Source organism: Myotis myotis, unplaced genomic scaffold (genome assembly GCF_014108235.1).
Source record: "Myotis myotis isolate mMyoMyo1 unplaced genomic scaffold, mMyoMyo1.p scaffold_m19_p_13, whole genome shotgun sequence".
Classification (NCBI taxonomy): Eukaryota; Metazoa; Chordata; class Mammalia; order Chiroptera; family Vespertilionidae; genus Myotis; species Myotis myotis.
In genome coordinates this window covers 21,802,687-21,821,553 of record NW_023416317.1, presented here as the reverse complement: position 1 = coordinate 21,821,553, position 18,867 = coordinate 21,802,687, and the positions used below count along the sequence as shown (strand labels likewise).

The following is an 18,867-nucleotide window of genomic DNA, read 5'->3' as shown; positions in this document are numbered from 1 at the left end:
TGTCAACTTTGCTATACCCCCTGTTTGAAATGCCCTCATTCTTTCTCTGCTTGCTGAACTAATCTTTCAAGACCTAACTGTGTGCATAAACCCTAACTCTCCAAGCTGCCTCATTTGCTCCTCCCCAGAGCACTTTGTACATGTCTGTCACTGCACTGTGCTATTTTAAATTATTTCTATGCCTGTCTGACTCTCAACAAATCTGAGAACTCAAGTCTAGTATTTTATTCAATCCCTCACGCAGTAGTATTTGGCACACTATAGTAGGCATTACAGACCTTAAATACAAATGTAGTTTGAAAAAACAACCAAATCAAACTAACCTATATCCTTTTGTGATTATAAGATTTTGCATAATCTGATATATTGGAATATTTGAGAATTTCAAAATACAATGTAATCTCCATTGTATATAGGCTTTTGAATAATAACTACCATATCCCTGAAAGGATTTTGCAATTTTAGGGAAAAAACATGTCAGCACAATGTAAATACCTAGCTGCTACATATTTGTGGAATAAGGTGGCATACTCCCCTAGGCCTCAACAATGTTTGTGCAGATTAACAGGTTTCTGACATGAAGGCAGGGAAAGTTCTGCCCTCTGTTTAGGGATGAGTAACAAACACCTCTTTCTTTGTAAATGGTAATATCCCCTCATCCATGAACACAGTGCTTCATAGCTTTTTCTTTTGCCCAGACACTTGAGGGTGATGTAGAGGGGTAATGTACAGGGGATGTAAAAGAGACCTAGAGTTTGATGAAAGACTTTCAGGTGATTCTGATTTCCCAACATTCATTTTTTTCTTCAATACCTATTTAGATTTCTAGTCTCTAAAAGAGAGGGGTTTTGTAATACTTCCAAGTTTTAAGGGGAGTACTCTAAATCAAGTATTTTATACTTCGGTGAACAAATCTATATATATAACTTGTCAATTCCTTTGTCAATTTCATTCATTTTGATCATATATCAGCTTAGGTTTTTCTACATTTACATTCTCATATCTACCCTTACATGAAAGTGCTTCAAGCTTTTTATATTTTTTTGGAGGAAAAGGGGCCTTTGATTTCATTATGTCTAATATGCTCATTGGTTCTACAACATTCTGAATGTAACTTTTGCTTATTAAAAGCTAAAGAAAAATTATTACCTCTATTGGTATTGCCCCTGTTCCACACATCGGATCAACTATTATATCAGAAGGTTGAGGAGCACAGAGCCTAGAGAAAAGAAAACAACCTATGTGAAGAGACTTCAGCCAACAGCTGAAGCTTCCACAGTGACTATTTCTGAAGCTATAAAATCAAGGACCTATTACATTAGCATGAAGAAACACCAATCAATATTCATTTAAAAAATCAATCTGTAATTACATGTTGACTCTATATCTTAGCGGTTAAAAAAAAAAAAAAAGCATTACATATAACTAAAGTATCCTTTTACTATTATCCAAAATCCCATTTCATTACAGATGAAACTTAGTCTCTAGATCTTTTAATATACATGTATGCCTTTAGAAAACACGTTATTTTGCATATAAACCTGTATTGGTACATTATAAAAAACAATCCCAAACATGTTTCAAATAGAATTGGAAATTAGACATTTAGTATTCCTTTCCTTATAAATTTTAAAGATAATTTTGCTATAAAAATATTTGCTTTACTATGAGTACTTAGTACAGTTAATTCCTCACTTGATGTCATTGATAGGTTCTGCAACTTTAAGTGAAATGACATAAAAAAAACAATTTTATCACAGGCTAATGGATATAAACGAGTTAAGTTCCACCATCTCTGGCATCTCATCAATGCTATAAGAAACAATGTTATTTGAGGACCTGCTATATTTGCTAGGCTTGGATTTAACTCTTTGCATGCATCATCTCATTTAATCCTTTTAGTAACCCTATGAGCTAGGTTGCTATTACTATTCTAATTTTACCGATAAACTGATGCAAAACTTGTCCATAGTCACAAAACTAATAGGTGACAGAGTTAGGATTAGAAACATTACTGTTAGTGGCTTAAATGTTACCCCCTCTCTGAAGCACCCCCTCCTCAGACAGTTCATTAGGTTTCTCCTTTTGTCCTGCTAATTTTTCCACATTCTATTATGGTATTTTTACATGTAAGGTAATTATTTACCTCCCTCTCAAGACTTGAGATTCTTGTGGATAACACTGGATTCTTGTTTTATTTTTGTTTTTTTTAAAATATATTTTATTGATTTTTTACAGAGAGGAAGGGAGAGAGAGAGTTAGAAACATCGATGAGAGAGAAACATCGATCAGCTGCCTTCTGCACATCTCCTACTGGGGGGTGTGCCCACAACCCAGGTACATGCCCTTGACTGGAATCGAACCTGGGACCTTTCAGTCCGCAGTCCGACACTCTATCCACTGAGCTAAACCGGTTTCGGCAGGATTCTTGGTTTTAATACCTTTCTAGCTCTACCTCCCTGTTCCTGCCCCTCTACACATGGCAACAGAATCGTTAGCAACCCTGTTCACAGTAAGCAACCCTGTACTCCCAGCCATTGCTGCCAGTGTCTGGGTGAACACCTGGCCAAGACTATGTCAAACGGATTCTCTCCTCCAAGAATTTAGAATAAAGAACTAGAAGCCCTAGGCCAGCGGTTCTCAACCTGTGGGTCGCGACCTCTTTGGCGGTCGAACAACCCCTTCAAAGGGGTCACCTAAGACCATCCTGCATATCAGATATTTACATTACGATTCATAACAGTAGCAACATTACAGTTATGAAGTAGCAATGAAAATAATTTTATGGTTGGGGGTCACCACAACATGAGGAACTGTATTAAAGAGCCAGAAGGTTGAGAACCACTGCCCTAGGCAATAGGGATTTGGCCATTTGAAAATGGGAATATATAACTGTGGATGACGGGCAGCCATTTACACACATGAGCAGAGAAGAGCACACAAACTCTTGGGAGAGACAAAAGTTACTGACTAGGTAGTTTTTCAAGATCTGGTTCCTACTCTTCTTGAAACATGGCTTTCAGTTTTTCTGTGGATTTCCCAAGACTTCTCAGTATTTTTCCAATAAATCCCCTTCTCACACCAACAACACTTTTTAAAATCTTAAACTAGCTTACTTAGGTTTCCAATCATTGCACCCAAAATAACTATTCATGTCCCTGGCTCCTACACCACCACCATGCCCGGCAGTAGATGTTTGTTAAATAAATAAAGACTTAATCAAATGTCCCCAGTTTTCTATTATTATCATCAAATTAATAGGTTCTAACTGTGTTTGAACTGTGACTCCATGGATGAGCAGGTAAAAGAGGACTGCCAGGATATGCCATTATATAACAGGTATTTTGCATATGTTTCTGCATTTACTCCTCACTGCTAATCCTTGAAGATTCACAGCAAACCTATTTTTCACTCTAAAAAATAGAAACCTAGAGAAGACAACCTGTCTGAGTGGTGGAAAGAAGCACCTATTATAAAAGGGAACAGGGAAAAGAAGCAAGGAAGCTGGGTCTTACATTTGGGAAAGTGGAAAATTCCAGGATGATTCCTAGGTTGCAGTGATTATAAAATTTAAAAATATAAGTAAAAGCTCTCTGTGTTCATTTACACATTAGACATTTTTTAAAAATCTCTGCTTTCATCTGTTTCACTGGCAGAAATGAAACAAAGTAAAATTTTCTCTATTTCCCAACATACAGTATATTCTTTCTAAACAATGTGGCAATGCCAGTCGAGAGGTAGATGAAAACTATCTTCCCATTTTAAAATCAATAAAACTGATATAGTAATTAAGTGATATTTTCAGGATCATAAAGAATCAACACTGGACAGAAGGGAAACAGATCATCAGCTTTTTACCCTATTCTTTATCCACTAAATCCCCACACAGTAACTCACAAGAAATTAAAGTATTTTGAAGGGAAACCTGAAACCAAATTGCCACTTTAAGCTAGATGGTAACCCATTCTCTTACCGGAGCATTCCATAAGCAAGAGTAGATCTTAGAGTTGTAGGTCCAAAATGTGTGATATTTCTTCGGTGGAGACTCTCTTCTGTCAATGCGATGCCCACAATGACTTCATTATCATGGATATTCAAAAGCACCTAAAATAAAGCAAGATAAAATAAAATAGTTTTAGAATTGTTCAAACTGCACTTATTACTAGGATTTTTAAATTTCAGAATTTATTAAATTTTTTACTTTATTATTGAAGTATACTTTACATAAAGTACACAAATCTTAAGTATGCAACGCAGTGAATTTAACTGCCACTCAGATAAAGATATACAGTATTTCCAGCACACCAGAATGCTCCTTTGCCCTTCCAGTAATTATTAATCTGACTACTTCTACTATATATTAGTTTTATCTTGTTTTGAACTTCATATAAATGAAATCATATAATATATATATAACTTTTAAATTTTAACATCTATTTTATTCTTTTCAATTCCTGTATTTGTAAGTTGGTTATAATCATGTCCCCTTCATTTTTATAATATAAACATATTTTGAATGTCTATGGGTTTCTTAATACACATTTAAAAAAATTTTTTTGGATTGGTTTCGGAGAGGAAAGGAGAGGGAGAGAGATAGAAACATGAATGATAAGAGAGAATCATCGATCGGCTGCTTCCTGCACACCCCCTACTGGGGATCAAGCCCACAACCCAGGCATGTGCCCTGACTGGGAATCAAACCGTGACCTCCTGGTTCATAGGGTGATGCTCAACCACTGAGTCACACAGGTCGAGCCTTAATATACATTTTTAAAATTTTAACTTTTTTTAAAATATATTTTATTGATTTTTTACAGAGAGGAAGGGAGAGGGATAGAGAGTTAGAAACATCAATGAGAGAGAAACATCGATCAGCTGCCTCCTGCACACCCCCCACTGGGGATATGCCCGCAACCAAGGTACATACCCTTGACCAGAATCGAACCTGGGACCCTATAGTCCACAGGCCGACGCTCTATCCACAGAGCCAAACCAGTTAGGGCTAAAATTTTAACTTCTAAATAATTGTTAATACATCTGCTTTATCAACTATTATTTTCTAAATGTTTTTTAAAATTTGACTCAATGTCTGTGAAAAGTTTTCTGTCCTATAGTTTTTCTAATATAATTAAATATAAACTATTAAAACAAAAATAAAATGTCTCATCATGATCTTAGCAGCAGCAGCTGTCACTTATCTAGCCATATGCAAGCCAGTGTTCTACACACTTTATATTTATTATCTCATTTCATATTCACACACTGAGCTAGATACTATATTCTACTTTTTTTAGATGAGAAAACTGAGGCACAAAGATGTCAGCTTATTTGCCCAAAGTCATACCGCTTGTAAATTAGGATCTGAACCCAGGTAGTATGGCTCTAGTATCTGTCCTCTGAGACTTCTTGCTAACTTTTGGACATTAGTATTCTAGTTAGCCTCTTTATTCTTATGAGGAAAAAAAGGAATGGGGAGTTATTGTTCTGATTTGATATGTAATATAATAAAAGTTACAGAGAGAATAAGTAGCTTGCCCCAGATTCAAGTGTCCCAAAAGCAACAGAAAATGACTTTTTGGTAAAAACATCAGCTGCTAGGGACCTTTTAAGCTGTTAGAGATTTAAAAACAATTTAGTATGGTTCACATGTGAATCACCCATGTAACAGATTGAAACTAAGGAGGGTAAGCATATTAAAATGAGGTATCTGGGTTTGAGAATCTAGCAGAATTTAAGCAAGAGGAGAGCTGGCTCTAGGATGAGTATTAACAATGATATCCTGATTTTAGGAGATCCAGGGTTTGTTTTAAAAATGTACTCCAGCTGGGCCATTGTCCCATGCACCAAGAGGTCGCTGGTTCAGATTGAGGGCACAATCCTCAGTAGGGGGCGTGCAGGAGGCAGCCAATCAATGTTTCTCTATCCTCAATGTTTCTCTTTCCCTCTCCCCTACTCTCTCTCTAAAAAAAATAATCAATTGATCCCCAGAATATGTTGTCAGTTTGGCTGAAATAAACTCTTATAAAAATTCTCTAGCCCTGGCCAGTGTGGCTCAGTTGGTGGAGCATCGTCCTGTACACCAAAAGGTGGCAGGTTCGATTCCTGGAAGGGCACATACCCAAGTTGTGGGTTTGATCCCTGGTAGGGGCTTGTGCAGCAGCAACTGCTTGATGTTTCTTTGTCCTTCTTTCCCTTTCTCTCCCTTCCTCTCTCTAGAATCAATAAAGAAAAAATATATTAAAATTTTTTTCCCTCTAAAACAAAGGTACTCTAGTTGAATTTTATAATCTGAAAGTCCATGTAATGTTGTACAAAGTACTAGATTAGAAATTAGAAAACTCAAGTCTTAAAAGTTCTCATCTATTAAGCACATAGTATATATCAGGTATTACACCAAACACTTAAAATGTATTATCTCATTTAACCTTCAGGACACACTTAGAAGTATATACTACTACTGGCTCTATTTGAAAACAGGCTCAGAGAGAATATTTTTTCCAGTTATACAGTACAAAATTTAAATTTGGATTATATCAGTCTCCATAGCCCATGCTCTTATTAGCCACACACTATTAGCTCTGTGGCCTGTTTAATTATCCATAGATTAAGTTAGCCTGAAAATTCTACAAATCTATAATGGCATTCTTGAATCATCACAATCAGAGCCTGTACCTACCTCCACATCAAAGTTGGTCATGTCAGCCTTCCACTTAAAATAATCTTGAACAGCACCCCCAAAATCTCTTGCAGCCTCATTTGAGGAAAAGCAATGTTTCTCTCCAGCCCTATTGCATGTGACTCTAAACTTTAGCACTTCGGGTTCAGTGTCTTCTTTTGAGCTCTCATCATTCTCATTTTTGCAAGATGCCAAAATATCACCTACTAATGTTGATATCTCTTCTTTGATGGCTGGCTTTTCATAGTAGTCTAAAATATGTGAATCTAAGGCATTATTAGACAACTCTTTTTTAACATCTCTCTCATCTCCTTTGTCTCCTCCATTATCAATCTTCTCTTTACTTAAATTCTGATTTAACTTTTTGCGCTTTGTTTTTTTTTTCTTGAAACTGGTGTTAATTTTCCATACTTTTAAAGGGTCTGACCATGGAAGCTTCCCAGCCAATTCTTCAAAATCCTTTAGGACTTTTTCCTAGAAGGGACAGAGAATAAAATCCATTCATTTTTCACCACTTTAATTAGACAAATAAACTCCTACTTTGCCTGCAGATGACATTAATCATTATGTTAAGGGTGGTAGGAGTGCAAAACAACAGTCAATAAAATAATGGTTGTAATTGAGGAAATAAAAATCTCATTGAAAATTACGATATATACAAATTAAATCACTAAAGAAGAATACAAGACAGAACAATAGATCAAAGATGAGCTTCAAGATTAAAATGTAAGCAATAAGAAACTATTAACAGTGGTTACCTCCAGAGATGGGAAGTGGGTGGATGAAAGAAAAGGAGGGCAACTTACCTCATTCTCACTGATTACCTTTTAAATTTTGTGCTGTGTATACATACTAACTTTTTTTTGTTAATCCTCACCTGAGGATATTTTTTCCATTGATTTTTAGAGAGTGGAAGGAAGGAGGGAGTGAGGGAGAGAGGGAGAGAGAAACATTGATGTGAGAGAGACACATCCATTGGCTGCCTCCCACACTCGCCCCTGACCAAGGCTGGGGATCAAACCTGTAACCCAAGTACATGCCCTTGACCGGGAATTGAACTTGAGACCCTTCCATGGGAGGGCTGATGCTCCAACCACCAAGACACACCAGCCAGGACCATACTAACTATTTTTCAAAAGAAAAAAATTTTGAGCAGTTAAAATTTTATCTATCCAATTTCTAAATAGTATCTAAACTCATCCTTTAAAAAAGGACATCTAGTGGCCTTGTTTCGGCAAGGCTTAAATGAAAAAAAAAAAAAGGGAAATCTGATTGTGCCCCTCCCTTGTTTAGAGTCTGTCAATAGCTTCCCAATGCACATTAAAAAAATCGAAATTCTTTAAGAAGCCCAACATAATCTCACTCCTGCCTACTTCTCATACATCACTTCAGGCTCATTCTCTCCCTCACTTCCTCTGCTTGGAAATTATTTGGTTCACATCGTCTCTGCACTGCTGGCTTTCTTCTCATTATCTAATAGCAATTTAAAAGGCATTTCCTCTAAGAGACCTGCTCTACTAATATTAGTCCTCTCAAGTCTTCTCTTTCATTTTATTTTCTTTACAGGGCTTAGCATTATCTGAAGTTACTAGGTTTATATATTGTTCACTGTGAGAGTGAACCAGCGATCTTTTCCGTTAAAGAAAGGAGCTCGCTACCATTTTGATATGACCGTCATATTCTCAGGGGGCTGCCACCTTATGCTCCGCCTTACCCCTCCCCTTCCTCTGAATTAGCCAATCGCACAATAATGGGAACCTGAGCTCTGACCCCTGACCAATCAAGTCAGAGTTCAGAGTGAAAGGCAGGACAGACCCGTGTCAGGAAATAAAACCCCGAAGGGACTTCCCATTCGTGTGCTTTTGCCCAGGATTTCCAGCTGGGAACAGCACCCTTCTGCAGGAGCAAATCTGCCTTGCCCATCCAGTTTCGAGTATTTGACTCATTCCTGCCACATCGTTGAGAGCATTTCTAACATTTACCAACAAAGTTCCTCCCAGAATTAAGTGCAGGGTGGGAAGGACTTTACCTGTCTTGACCATTGCTATAAGCCACACTTGTAGAAAAGTGCTTGATATACAAAAGGTATTCAATCAATCAATAGCTGTTGGATAACGTGATTAAATGTTAAAATGGGTGGTACAGAGCTGTCCAATTCAGCAGCCATCAGTCACATGTAGCCAATATTTAAATGATTTAAAAAATTTAAAATTCAGTCACATTGGCCACATTTCACACACTGGTGGCCAGTGGCTATCATGCTGGACAGCATAGACACAGAACATTGCCATTACAAAGCTACTGCAGAGTGCTGGTAGACAGTACATGTCATTGAAGATCAAAGCAGAACGAAATTAATCCTGGCTGATGGAACTAAAACTTGAAATGGAAGTGAGTGAAGGCTTTGATACTACTAGAAACCTGATAAAATAATGGTAAATTTCAGGTTTGGCAGATCTAATTTCATTTACAAATAATTTTCCTATAAAGGGCATCTAGGTTTAACATGGTGGAGTAACACTGGTACAGGCCCTTTCTTTCTTCAGAAATCATTATAAAAGAAAAAACAACAGAAATACCAACTCTATCTTAATAGAATCTGCATGATATTCATAACCTTGAACCATAACATGGGAATTCTAACATAAGAATTCCCAAGTGCAGTGAAGGTCAAACAGGTGCAGGAAGACACAGAGCAGTGGTTCTCAACCTTCTGGCTCTTTAAATACAGTTCCTCATGTTGTGACCCAACCATAAAATTACTTTCGTTGCTACTTCATAACTGTAATGTTGCTACTGTTATGAATCGTAACGTAAATATCTGATATGCAGGATGGTCTTAGGCGAACCCTATGAAAGGGTCGTTCGACTGCCAAAGGGGTCGCGACCCACAGGTTGAGAACCACTGACATAGAGGAAGAATGCCTATAGATCTCAGATAAAGGGTAGACCAGTCTGCATAGTTGCAGCAAATAAACTCTTCTTGGGAACAGCAGGGAAGAAGTATGTGCACTGGACTCTGTTTGTACCAAGAAGCAAGGGAAAGAAATGGAGACTGAACAAGGAACCTCACAGACAAGTTCTATTTGCTGAAAGCAGTCCATTGGTAAGGAAGAATTGGGAACAGTACTCTATATAGTAAATAACCCCGAAGGTGCTGATCTCTTTAAGCTAGGAAGAAGTAATAGTTAAAAGAACTAATTTAGCCCTAACTGGTTTGGCTCAGTGGATAGAGCTTCGGCCTGCGGACCAAAAGGTCCCAGGTTCGATTCCAGTCAAGGGCATGTACCTTGGTTGTGGACACATCCCCAGTAGGAGGTGTGCAGGAAACAGCTGATCGATGTTTCTCTCTCATTGATGTTTGTAACTCTCTGTCCCTCTCCCTTCCTCTCTGTAAAAAACCAATAAAATATATTACAAAAAAGAACTAATTTAATGGTGTGGAAATTATATCTCACCAGGCCAATGCGGCTCAGTGGTTGGGCATCGACCTATGAACCAGGAGGTCACAATTCGATTCCTGGTCAGGGCACATGCCTGGGCTGTAGGCTCAGTTTCCAGCAGGCAGTGTGCAGGAGGCAGCCGATCAATTATTCTCTCTCATCATTGATGTTCCTATCTCTCACTCCCTCTCCCTTGCTCTCTGAAATATATGTATATATTTTTTAAAAATTATCTCAGTAAAGCTATTTTTTTAAAAAAGAAGAGAACTCATTCACCCACAGCCCTTTGTCAGAAGGAACTTCAAAGCAAACCAGAGGGATTTCTTGCTGACCTGGTGTTAAAAGTTTCTGGCTTCTCCCAGGAGAACCTCCTCTAAATAGCAGGTCCAAGAGAAACTCCCTCATTCAAAGATGAGCAATTATCAATGCTATCAGCACAAGATTTACAGGGACATAAAAGGAAAAAGGAGAAAAGGAACAGAAAAACAAATAGAGTAAAACAAAAAACAACTGACCAGAAAGACAATGCCAAAGAGCAGTTGAAAGCGATAACCAAACATATGGACATGGCATCAAAAAATGTAATGAGGCTATACCTTTGAAAAAATAAGAGCTCAAGGCAGAGACAGACAAGCAGAACGAGGGGGTGAGCCACCAGAAGAAGAAACAGGAGCTTGTAGAGTTCAAAGAAAAATAATTCACAGATGCTAGCCTTTAAAAAAAAAAAAGATTCATGACATCATCTGAATACTTAAAAATACCAATTAAAATGCTTAAACTAACAGGCTTTTTATAAGACAAGGAAAGTATAATGCTACAAAGAATAAAATTGATGGTCAACAGAATAAAAGCTGGAAGCAAATGTTTAAAAGCAACGTTTTACTGGGGCATGTTGCAACTAAAGTCTACAAAGTGAAGGGCTTAACAGTTTTTCATGGTCACACACAACAGAAGTTGCCCATGCACAGATCTGAAAATCTACTTTAATACTTCATCTTCTTTTGGGACTTCACCAGCAACCTCTTTTGTAGTTACTTACAAAACAACCCCGAAAAGCTGGCTCACGTAGAACCATTACATGATATCAGATTTACCACCAATTAGAGATCAAAAACACCAAAATAATACAAACTCCAAGATGGAAAAAAACACAGGAATTAAGAGAATACAGTCAAACCCCGTTTCTCGAACCTCTCTCATCTCTAACAATTCGGCTCTCGACTAAGTTGTTCTCAGAAAAAAATGTCTCCACTGTCGACCAAAACTTCAGTTTTCGACCTAACAACCCTTTCATGTGGATACCTCAGCATGACAAGAAGTCTTGCAAGCAATCCTTTTGTTGCTGGCGATTAGCACAATTTTAAAACATAAAGAGGCCATCAAGAGTGCTAATGTTGCTAAGGGTGTGAAAGTGCTCACAAAACAGCAATCGCAGGCAATTGAATAGGTAGAAAAACTGTTGTTGATTAGATAAAGGAAAGGCAGTTAGCCAGTGATAGCATTTTGGAGGCAATGATATATGAAAAATTCCTTTAAGGCTAGTAGGAGGTGGTTTGATAAATTTAAGAAGTGTTTATGTATAAGATTAAACAGTACATTAGGCCTGTACTGAATATAAGAAAGGTTGAAACAGAGAATCATTTTGGGGTCTGGAACAGATTAATTCAATTTACATTATTTCTAATGGGAAAAAATGATTCCGTTTTCATACAAATTGCTTCTCGAACAGCCTTCTGGAATTAATTAAGTTCGAGAAACGAGGTTCCACTGTCTTAATAGTACCCACCAAGTTAGAAACAAGAATTAAAATTTTTAAAACTTCCAGTTTTTTAAATGCCTGCTAACATTTATTTGTGGCTATTAACATTTTGAAATACTCCGTGGCAAAAATGTTTAGTAGCCTGCCTATCATTTACTAGTTTCACAGATAACGATTCAGTTGGCAATGACTATCAGAAGTCTGAAGTGATATAATACTAGTGTTGAAAGTACATTTTTGGTTATTACAACTTTTATCTATTTTCACTCTGAATTCTTTTAGGTCTGGTTTTAATTTTTTCTAGGCTGTGGGTTCATACCACTTTATTTTTGTATGTGTTTTTTTTTTTGTTTTTTTTTTTTAATTCTCACCCCAGGATATGTTTTTTATTGATTTTTAGAGAGAGAGAGAAAGGGAGAGAGAGAGAAAGAGAGAAACATCAATGTGAGAGAAACGTTCTATCAGTTGCCTCCCACCCTGACCAGGACTCAAACCTGCTCTCTTTTGGTGTATGGGATGATGCTCAAATTAACTGAGCCACCAGGCCAGGGCTGACTGGTTTTTGAATGATATTTTGGAAATCAACCTGTTGCCAATAAATAAAAATTAGAGAATTAAGCACGATATGATAGTTTTTAAAAACAGGTTATTTCTCATATAGGCAATAAAACTAATAGAAAAAAGTTTTCAAGCATTTGGTTCTGGAAACCTGACCAAAAAGCAATGTGGAAAAATACTAAAGCCTTACCGAGATCTATTTTCAACCTTCAGCTTAGGCAGGCTCTCAATATTTACAAATCAGATGCTAAATACAAGTTGGAGACAAAGCTGTTGTCCTAACAACTGAAGGATTATTGGGATAGTACTTTGGCTTTATTTCAAAAACTAAACTTAGAGAAAAAAAAGCCAGGCAAAAGCCCAATGGTGAGGGAAAGTGTTATTTGTAGATGATACAAACTGTCACTTGCTCTTTGGCTCACAAGTGGGAAGCAATTCTATTTGAAATCATATATATTAGCAAAGCTAATCTTTTGTAACAAAGTAAAAAAAAGAAAAAGAAAGTGAAACAATTCATTTCTTTTAAATTTTGATGTTTCCAATATTAATTTTTTTAAAATATATTTTATTGATTTTTCACAGAGAGGAAGGGAGAGAGATAGAGAGTTAGAAACATTAATGAGAGAGAAACATCGATCAGCTGCCTCCTGCACACCTCCTACTAGGGATGTGCCCACAACTAAGGTACATGCCCTTGACCGGAATCGAACCTGGGACCTTTGAATCCTCAGGCCGACGCTCTATCCACTGAGCCAAACCGGTTTCAACTCCAATATTAATTTTTATATTTTCTTATTCTTTCATCTTTTTAAAAAATAAGGTATAATTGACACATACATTTTAGTTTCAGGTGTACAATATTTGTAGATATTGAGAAATGATCATCATAGTAAGTCTAGTTAACATCTGCCACCATACATAGTTATAAAAAATTTTTTCCTGTGATGAGAACTTTTAAGATCTACTCTCTTAGCAACTTGGAAATATACTATATAACAGTATTAACTATAGTTGCCATGTTTTTAACTGCATCCCAATTACTTACTTTATTCCTAGAATTTTGTACCTTTTGACCTCCTCCACTCATTTTGCCCACTCTCCACCTCCTCCAATACTGATTTTTAGAAACAACTTTTGGGCCCTGGCCAAACAGCTAAGTTGGTTAGAATGCCATCCCAATTCGCCTAGATTGAGGGTTTGATCCCCAGTCAGGGTAAATACAAGAATAAACCAATGATTCTTCCTCAAATCAATAAACAACTTTTGGGATGGACTGTCAACAAATCTCTGAATTTTCTTGTAAAAACTTTCCCAGTATTCTATATGATAAAAACAGCAGTAATGCTAAAGGATAGAACATGAAACGTAGAAATAATCTTTTGGGGGATGATGGCTGAAAAATCAGCTACCATGTTTGGTTGGGATAGCTCACCTTTGTTTCTTTGAACTGGAAATCTTTAAGCTCCTGAACAACCACAAATAAATTATCAACTGATCTCAGACGATGAACCTGGTGAGGAAAATAATATTAGAAACAAATTTCTGAGAAAGCATTTGAATCACACAAACTATTGACATTTAAATATAAAAATTATGTACAAAGACTTTAAAGCACCTAATAGAGCAATCCCTTCTCATCTGTGGTTTCAGTTATCTGTGGTCAACCACTGTCCGAAAATATTACATGGAAAATTCTAGAAATAAAGGATTGAGTTTTAAATTGCACACTGTTCTGAGTAGCTTGATGAAATCTCATGCTGTCCCACCTAAAAAATGAATCATCCCCTTTGTCCAGTGTATCCAGAGTGTATACGCTAACCACCCATTAGTCACTTAGTGCCATGTCATGGTATCATAGTGCTTGTGTTCAAGTATCCATTATTTTACTTAAGAATGGCCCAAAAGTGTTAGAGTAGTGATGCTAGAAATTTGAATATGCCCAAGAGAAGCAGTAAAGTGTTTCCTTTAAGTGAAAAGGTGAAAGTTCCTGACTGAATAAGGAAAGAAAAAAACTGTATGCTGAGGTTGCTAAGATATATGGCAAAAATCAATCTTATATCCATGAAATCACCTAATTCATAAATTAAACTTTGTCATAAGTATGAATATATAGGAAACAACATAGTATATATATAGGATTCTGGGGGTTTTGAAAAGTCTCTCCATGGATTGGGGGGAGGGGGGGGGTGTCTACTGTGCCTATAATTTGTATTTAAATTTTTTTCCATTTACCCAGTCTCCCATCTTTTTGGTTATCTAACATTTTCTATTCCTCTAGAGAAAAGGAAGGACAGATGAAAGAATAGAAGCTTAGTGCGTTATGTGAGCAACACAGGTTTGGGGGAGAAGGGAAATACAGACAGTCAAGAGAAGCTTTATCATATTTCCCTCATAGCTCTCTGGGGTACACTGTATATTGGGGTTAAGAGCATAGGGCTTGAGCTCCAGCTCTATGATTACTAGCTGAGCAACCCTGGGCAGATTACGTATTACTAGGCCTAATGACTAATGAAGATAATCATGCCTATCTTCACAAAGCTATTGAGGTTATTAACTAAAATACTGAGTGGAAAATACCTGCTTACCAATTCATCCCACACATTTGGGGGTGTGGGATTTCTACTATATGCTAGACCAGGGGTGGGCAAACTTTTTGACTCGAGGGCCACAATGGGTTCTTAAACTGGACCGGAGGGCCGGAACAAAAGCATGGATGGAGTGTTTGTGTGAACTAATATAAATTCAAAGTAAACATCATTACATAAAAGGGTACAGTCTTTTTTTTAGTTTTATTCATTTCAAACAGGCCGGATTCGGCCCGCGGGCCATAGTTTGCCCACGGCTGTGCTAGACACTAACAGCTTGGGAGACTTAAAAAATAAAAATAAAAAAGGCAATCCCTGTCCTCATGTTGCTTAAGTGGTAATGAGATATAGCTTAGCTGTTTTATTCTAGTGGGATGGCAGTTTGCTGACCTTCACTTTTCACCTGCAGTGATTCCTAATTACTTTTGAACAAGTATTTTTTAATACAGATTTAAAAAAAAAATCTCTCCTTTTATGCTTCACCCCCAAAATCTAAACCTCAGCTAGATGCTAAAGTAAATTCAAAGATGTATAACAGATATCCAGAATTTCTTCAGGTACATGAAATTCTCCTGGTGAATTCATCCTCAGGAAATACTAGTATCACTTCTAAAAGTGTAACAAACCTACCAGTCAATCTTACAAATCAGTACCCAATACAAAATACAATAGGAAATACCCATAAAATGATTTATTTAGAAAACTATTTTAAATATTGCTTCATTCAAACCTGAGCCAGACTTTCCACTGAAATGTCAAAATATATCTTGCCCCGATCTTTGCTGATTTTGCATGATGATCTCAATTTCTCTCTCACTTCATCTGCAGCTACTTGCTCAAAACCAGTAGGTACAGTGGCTCCAATAGTGACTCGAAGATGCTCGGACTCACTTCTGGGGACACTTTCTGTCACGTGTATATATCTCTGGTTCTCATGAAGGTTCACATGCAAAAGTTGGTTAGTGGCTTCTTGAACATCAGACATGTTGGCAATGCTTCCAAAATTCTTGATCCAGTCCCTTCAAAAGCAGTACAGAAAAGAAAAAAATAATCTCCAAACATTATCACCTCATATATCAACTATAAATAAAAACATCTATTTTGGAGGGCTAGAAGAACAAGGCAACACAACTGATATAGCCATATTCAGTCAACAATGCCTGAATCAGTATTCACTAAAGATAAAAGGGTTGAATAACATGGGCATAGATGTAAAATATATTATTAAATAAGCAATATAGATACTATGGGGGGAAAAGAAGAAAGACAAATAAAAGAATTTTCACAGCACACAATGTTTGGTTTGGGATCATCTATGTTGATAATAGCCACCTCATAACTATAATAGTTAACACTCCAAAAACAGAGGCTACTAGAGCGCATTTCAATACATTTCTGCATCTTGGCCTTTTTTAGATAGTAGTTAAGAACATGGGAACTGGAATTTCAGACATAGATTTGACTTCTTGTCCTCACCATTCATAGGCTGAATGACATAAAACAACAGTTTATTTTCCTATGCCTCAATTTCCTCATCTGCAAAATGGGAATTAAAGAATATCTTCCTCTAGAGTTGTTGGGAGACTTAATTGAGAATAGCATACTTACAGGCCCATAATTAAAACTTGCTAATAGGATATCTATCTTCCTCCTGTGAAGGAGATAGTGATTCATGCGTTTAAAAATGATAAACTGAACTTCACTGACTACACATATTTTAGTGCCTATTACTGACCAGGCTCCGGAACCCATGACTGGGCATCAAGAGAGAGCTGTGAAATATCTGAAATAGTAAGCCAAATTCCCAGTACCTGAGCATGGGTGGGGTTGGGGTTAGAGAGGTGGGAAGTGGAGATCAATAACTCTCACAAGATTTTTTAAGGTTTTGCAACCTAGAAGTAGGCACCGAGTACCTAGTGTCCTTGTTTCCATAAACAGGGTCAAGCGACAGTGTCTAACACTAATAAAAGTCAATTCCTGCCCTTAATGAGCTCACAATCACTGTGAATAAGACCTCCAGCTTCTAAAGAAGGAGGCTAGCACGGCCAGTGGCGGCTCTGCGGTTGAGCGCCAACCTAAGAACCGGGAGGTCACGACATATGCCCTGGTTGCTCCTCGATCCACGATCCATCATACAGGAGGCAGCTGATCAATGATTCTCTCCCTTTCTCTCTAAAATCAATAAAAAAAAATATTTTTTTAAAAAAGCTGATTGATTAAATAAATAAATAAGGAGACCCAAGTTCATAGAAGGACATATCCTGCCCAAGGTCAGGGGGCCCATCAGTGGCTCGGGCTGGAATGAAAACCGCGTCTCCGGACACCCACCCGCTGGGCCCTGGTTACAGGAATCGCGAGAGGCGGTCAAGGACAGGGAGAGACAGCGAGAAGGGCTCCACAATGACACCAGGCCGAAGTCCGGCGCGGCACCACCCCAAGGATCAAGACCCAGGCCGCCCCTCCCTCGCAAGGGTTAGCGATTTCACACCCAGCCACTCCCACCCGCCGCCCGTTTACCGGCCCGCAGCGCAGACCTTCCCGGCTCCGGCACGCCGCCGACTCAACGTGCTCAGGTCACGCCGCCGGAAGCCGACTCTCGACCACCCCGGAAGCGGAAGTCAGGCGGCGCTGGCACTGCGGCTCCGAGCGAGGGGCAGGCGCCGGCGCAAGGGTGTGGAAAGAGGCACAGGCGCATAAAGGTCTGTGCCCGGTGGCGGCCAACACGGGGTGTTCCGTTCTTGCAATTGGGGACAGCATGGCCTGCCCGCTGAACCTGTAGGACTGCGGGCCGCGTCGCGTCACATAATGGCTAGCATTTCTAGAGGGCTTATCCGTCCCAAGCATTGAGTAAGTGCTCCCAGCCGGCATTTCATTTGTTCCAACAACTACCTGACGTGGCCGTTCCCGTTTTCAAGCGGGAGACACTTAGTCTCAGAGAGGTTATTAAATATCTTGACTAAAATGTCAGGCACAGCACTTTCCAGGCAGAGCTGGGGTTTGAATTTAGAGGATGTGACCAGAATTATTGCTCTGAATATCTGAGTTGGTGTTGCTCAAGTAAGTCCCTGAGTTGTATGCAGTAGTCTCCCTCCGCCCGCCCCTCCTACACCCACACACTTACTCGTGGTTTTGTTTTCCACTCTTTTAGTTATCCTGGGCCACCGCTGGCCTGACAACATTATATGGAAAATTCCAGAAATAAACAATAATAAATTTTAAGTTGCACCCTTTTCTGAGTAGCAACTTGTACTCTCCTGCCCCGACTTGCCCAGGATATGAATCATTCCTTTGTCGAAGGTATCCACACACTACATACCATCATGAGACATTTTGAGAGAGACCACATTCGATAACTTTTATTACAGTATATTGTTATGTGTTTTTTAAAATACGTTTTTATTGATTTCAGAGAGAGAAAGGGAGAGAGAGAGATACATTGATCTTTTGTCTCCTGCACCCTCCCGGAGCCACTGGGGAACGAGCCTGCAACCCTGGTATGTGCCCTGACTGGGTATGTGCCCTGACCTGGAATGGAACCGATGGCCTCTTGGTGCATGGGAGGACGCACCGGTGCACACCAGCCAGGGCATATTGTTATATTTTATTGTTTATTGCTAATCTCTTACTATGCCTAATTAAAAAATTAAACTTTATCATAGGTATATATGCATAGGAAAATATATAGTATATGTAGGATTTGGTGCTCTCTGTGGTTTCAGGCAAATACTGGGGTCTTGGGACATATCCTCCGCAGAAAAGGGGTACTACTATATCACCTTCACTATCTTTGCCCAGTTGTGCTATTATTTAATATACTTTTAAAAATATATTTTTAACTTAAGTTAT

The 18,867-nt window shown here is 38.3% G+C and overlaps 1 protein-coding gene and 1 long non-coding RNA gene across 9 annotated transcripts in view; one reads left to right on the top strand and one right to left on the bottom strand.

Annotated features, from left to right (window-relative positions):
- Positions 1–17,686, bottom strand: part of THUMPD3 (THUMP domain containing 3) — a 27,079-nt gene extending 9,393 nt beyond the window's left edge. For 4 of the 8 annotated variants that reach the window (XR_004971488.1, XM_036332071.1, XM_036332067.1 and 1 more), the window contains exons 1-6: positions 16,630–16,672; positions 15,752–16,040; positions 13,869–13,946; positions 6,677–7,150; positions 3,974–4,104; positions 1,150–1,219 (exon numbers count right to left, since the gene is read on the bottom strand). Coding sequence is in view for 7 of the 8 variants with exons in the window: in XM_036332071.1 (XP_036187964.1) it covers positions 1,150–1,219; positions 3,974–4,104; positions 6,677–7,150; positions 13,869–13,946; positions 15,752–16,040; positions 16,630–16,637 (1,050 nt within the window). In the remaining variant the exon portion in view is untranslated. Of the gene's footprint in view, positions 1–1,149; positions 1,220–3,973; positions 4,105–6,676; positions 7,151–13,868; positions 13,947–15,751; positions 16,041–16,629; positions 16,673–17,349; positions 17,500–17,538 lie in introns of those variants that run through there. The other 4 variants (XM_036332068.1, XM_036332069.1, XM_036332070.1 and 1 more) reach the window with 4 other exon arrangements.
- The window catches only part of LOC118668030, a 21,384-nt gene continuing 20,203 nt past the window's right edge, over positions 17,687–18,867 (top strand). The window contains exon 1 of the long non-coding RNA XR_004971490.1: positions 17,687–17,868. This is a non-coding gene — a long non-coding RNA (uncharacterized LOC118668030). The remainder of the gene's footprint in view (positions 17,869–18,867) is intronic.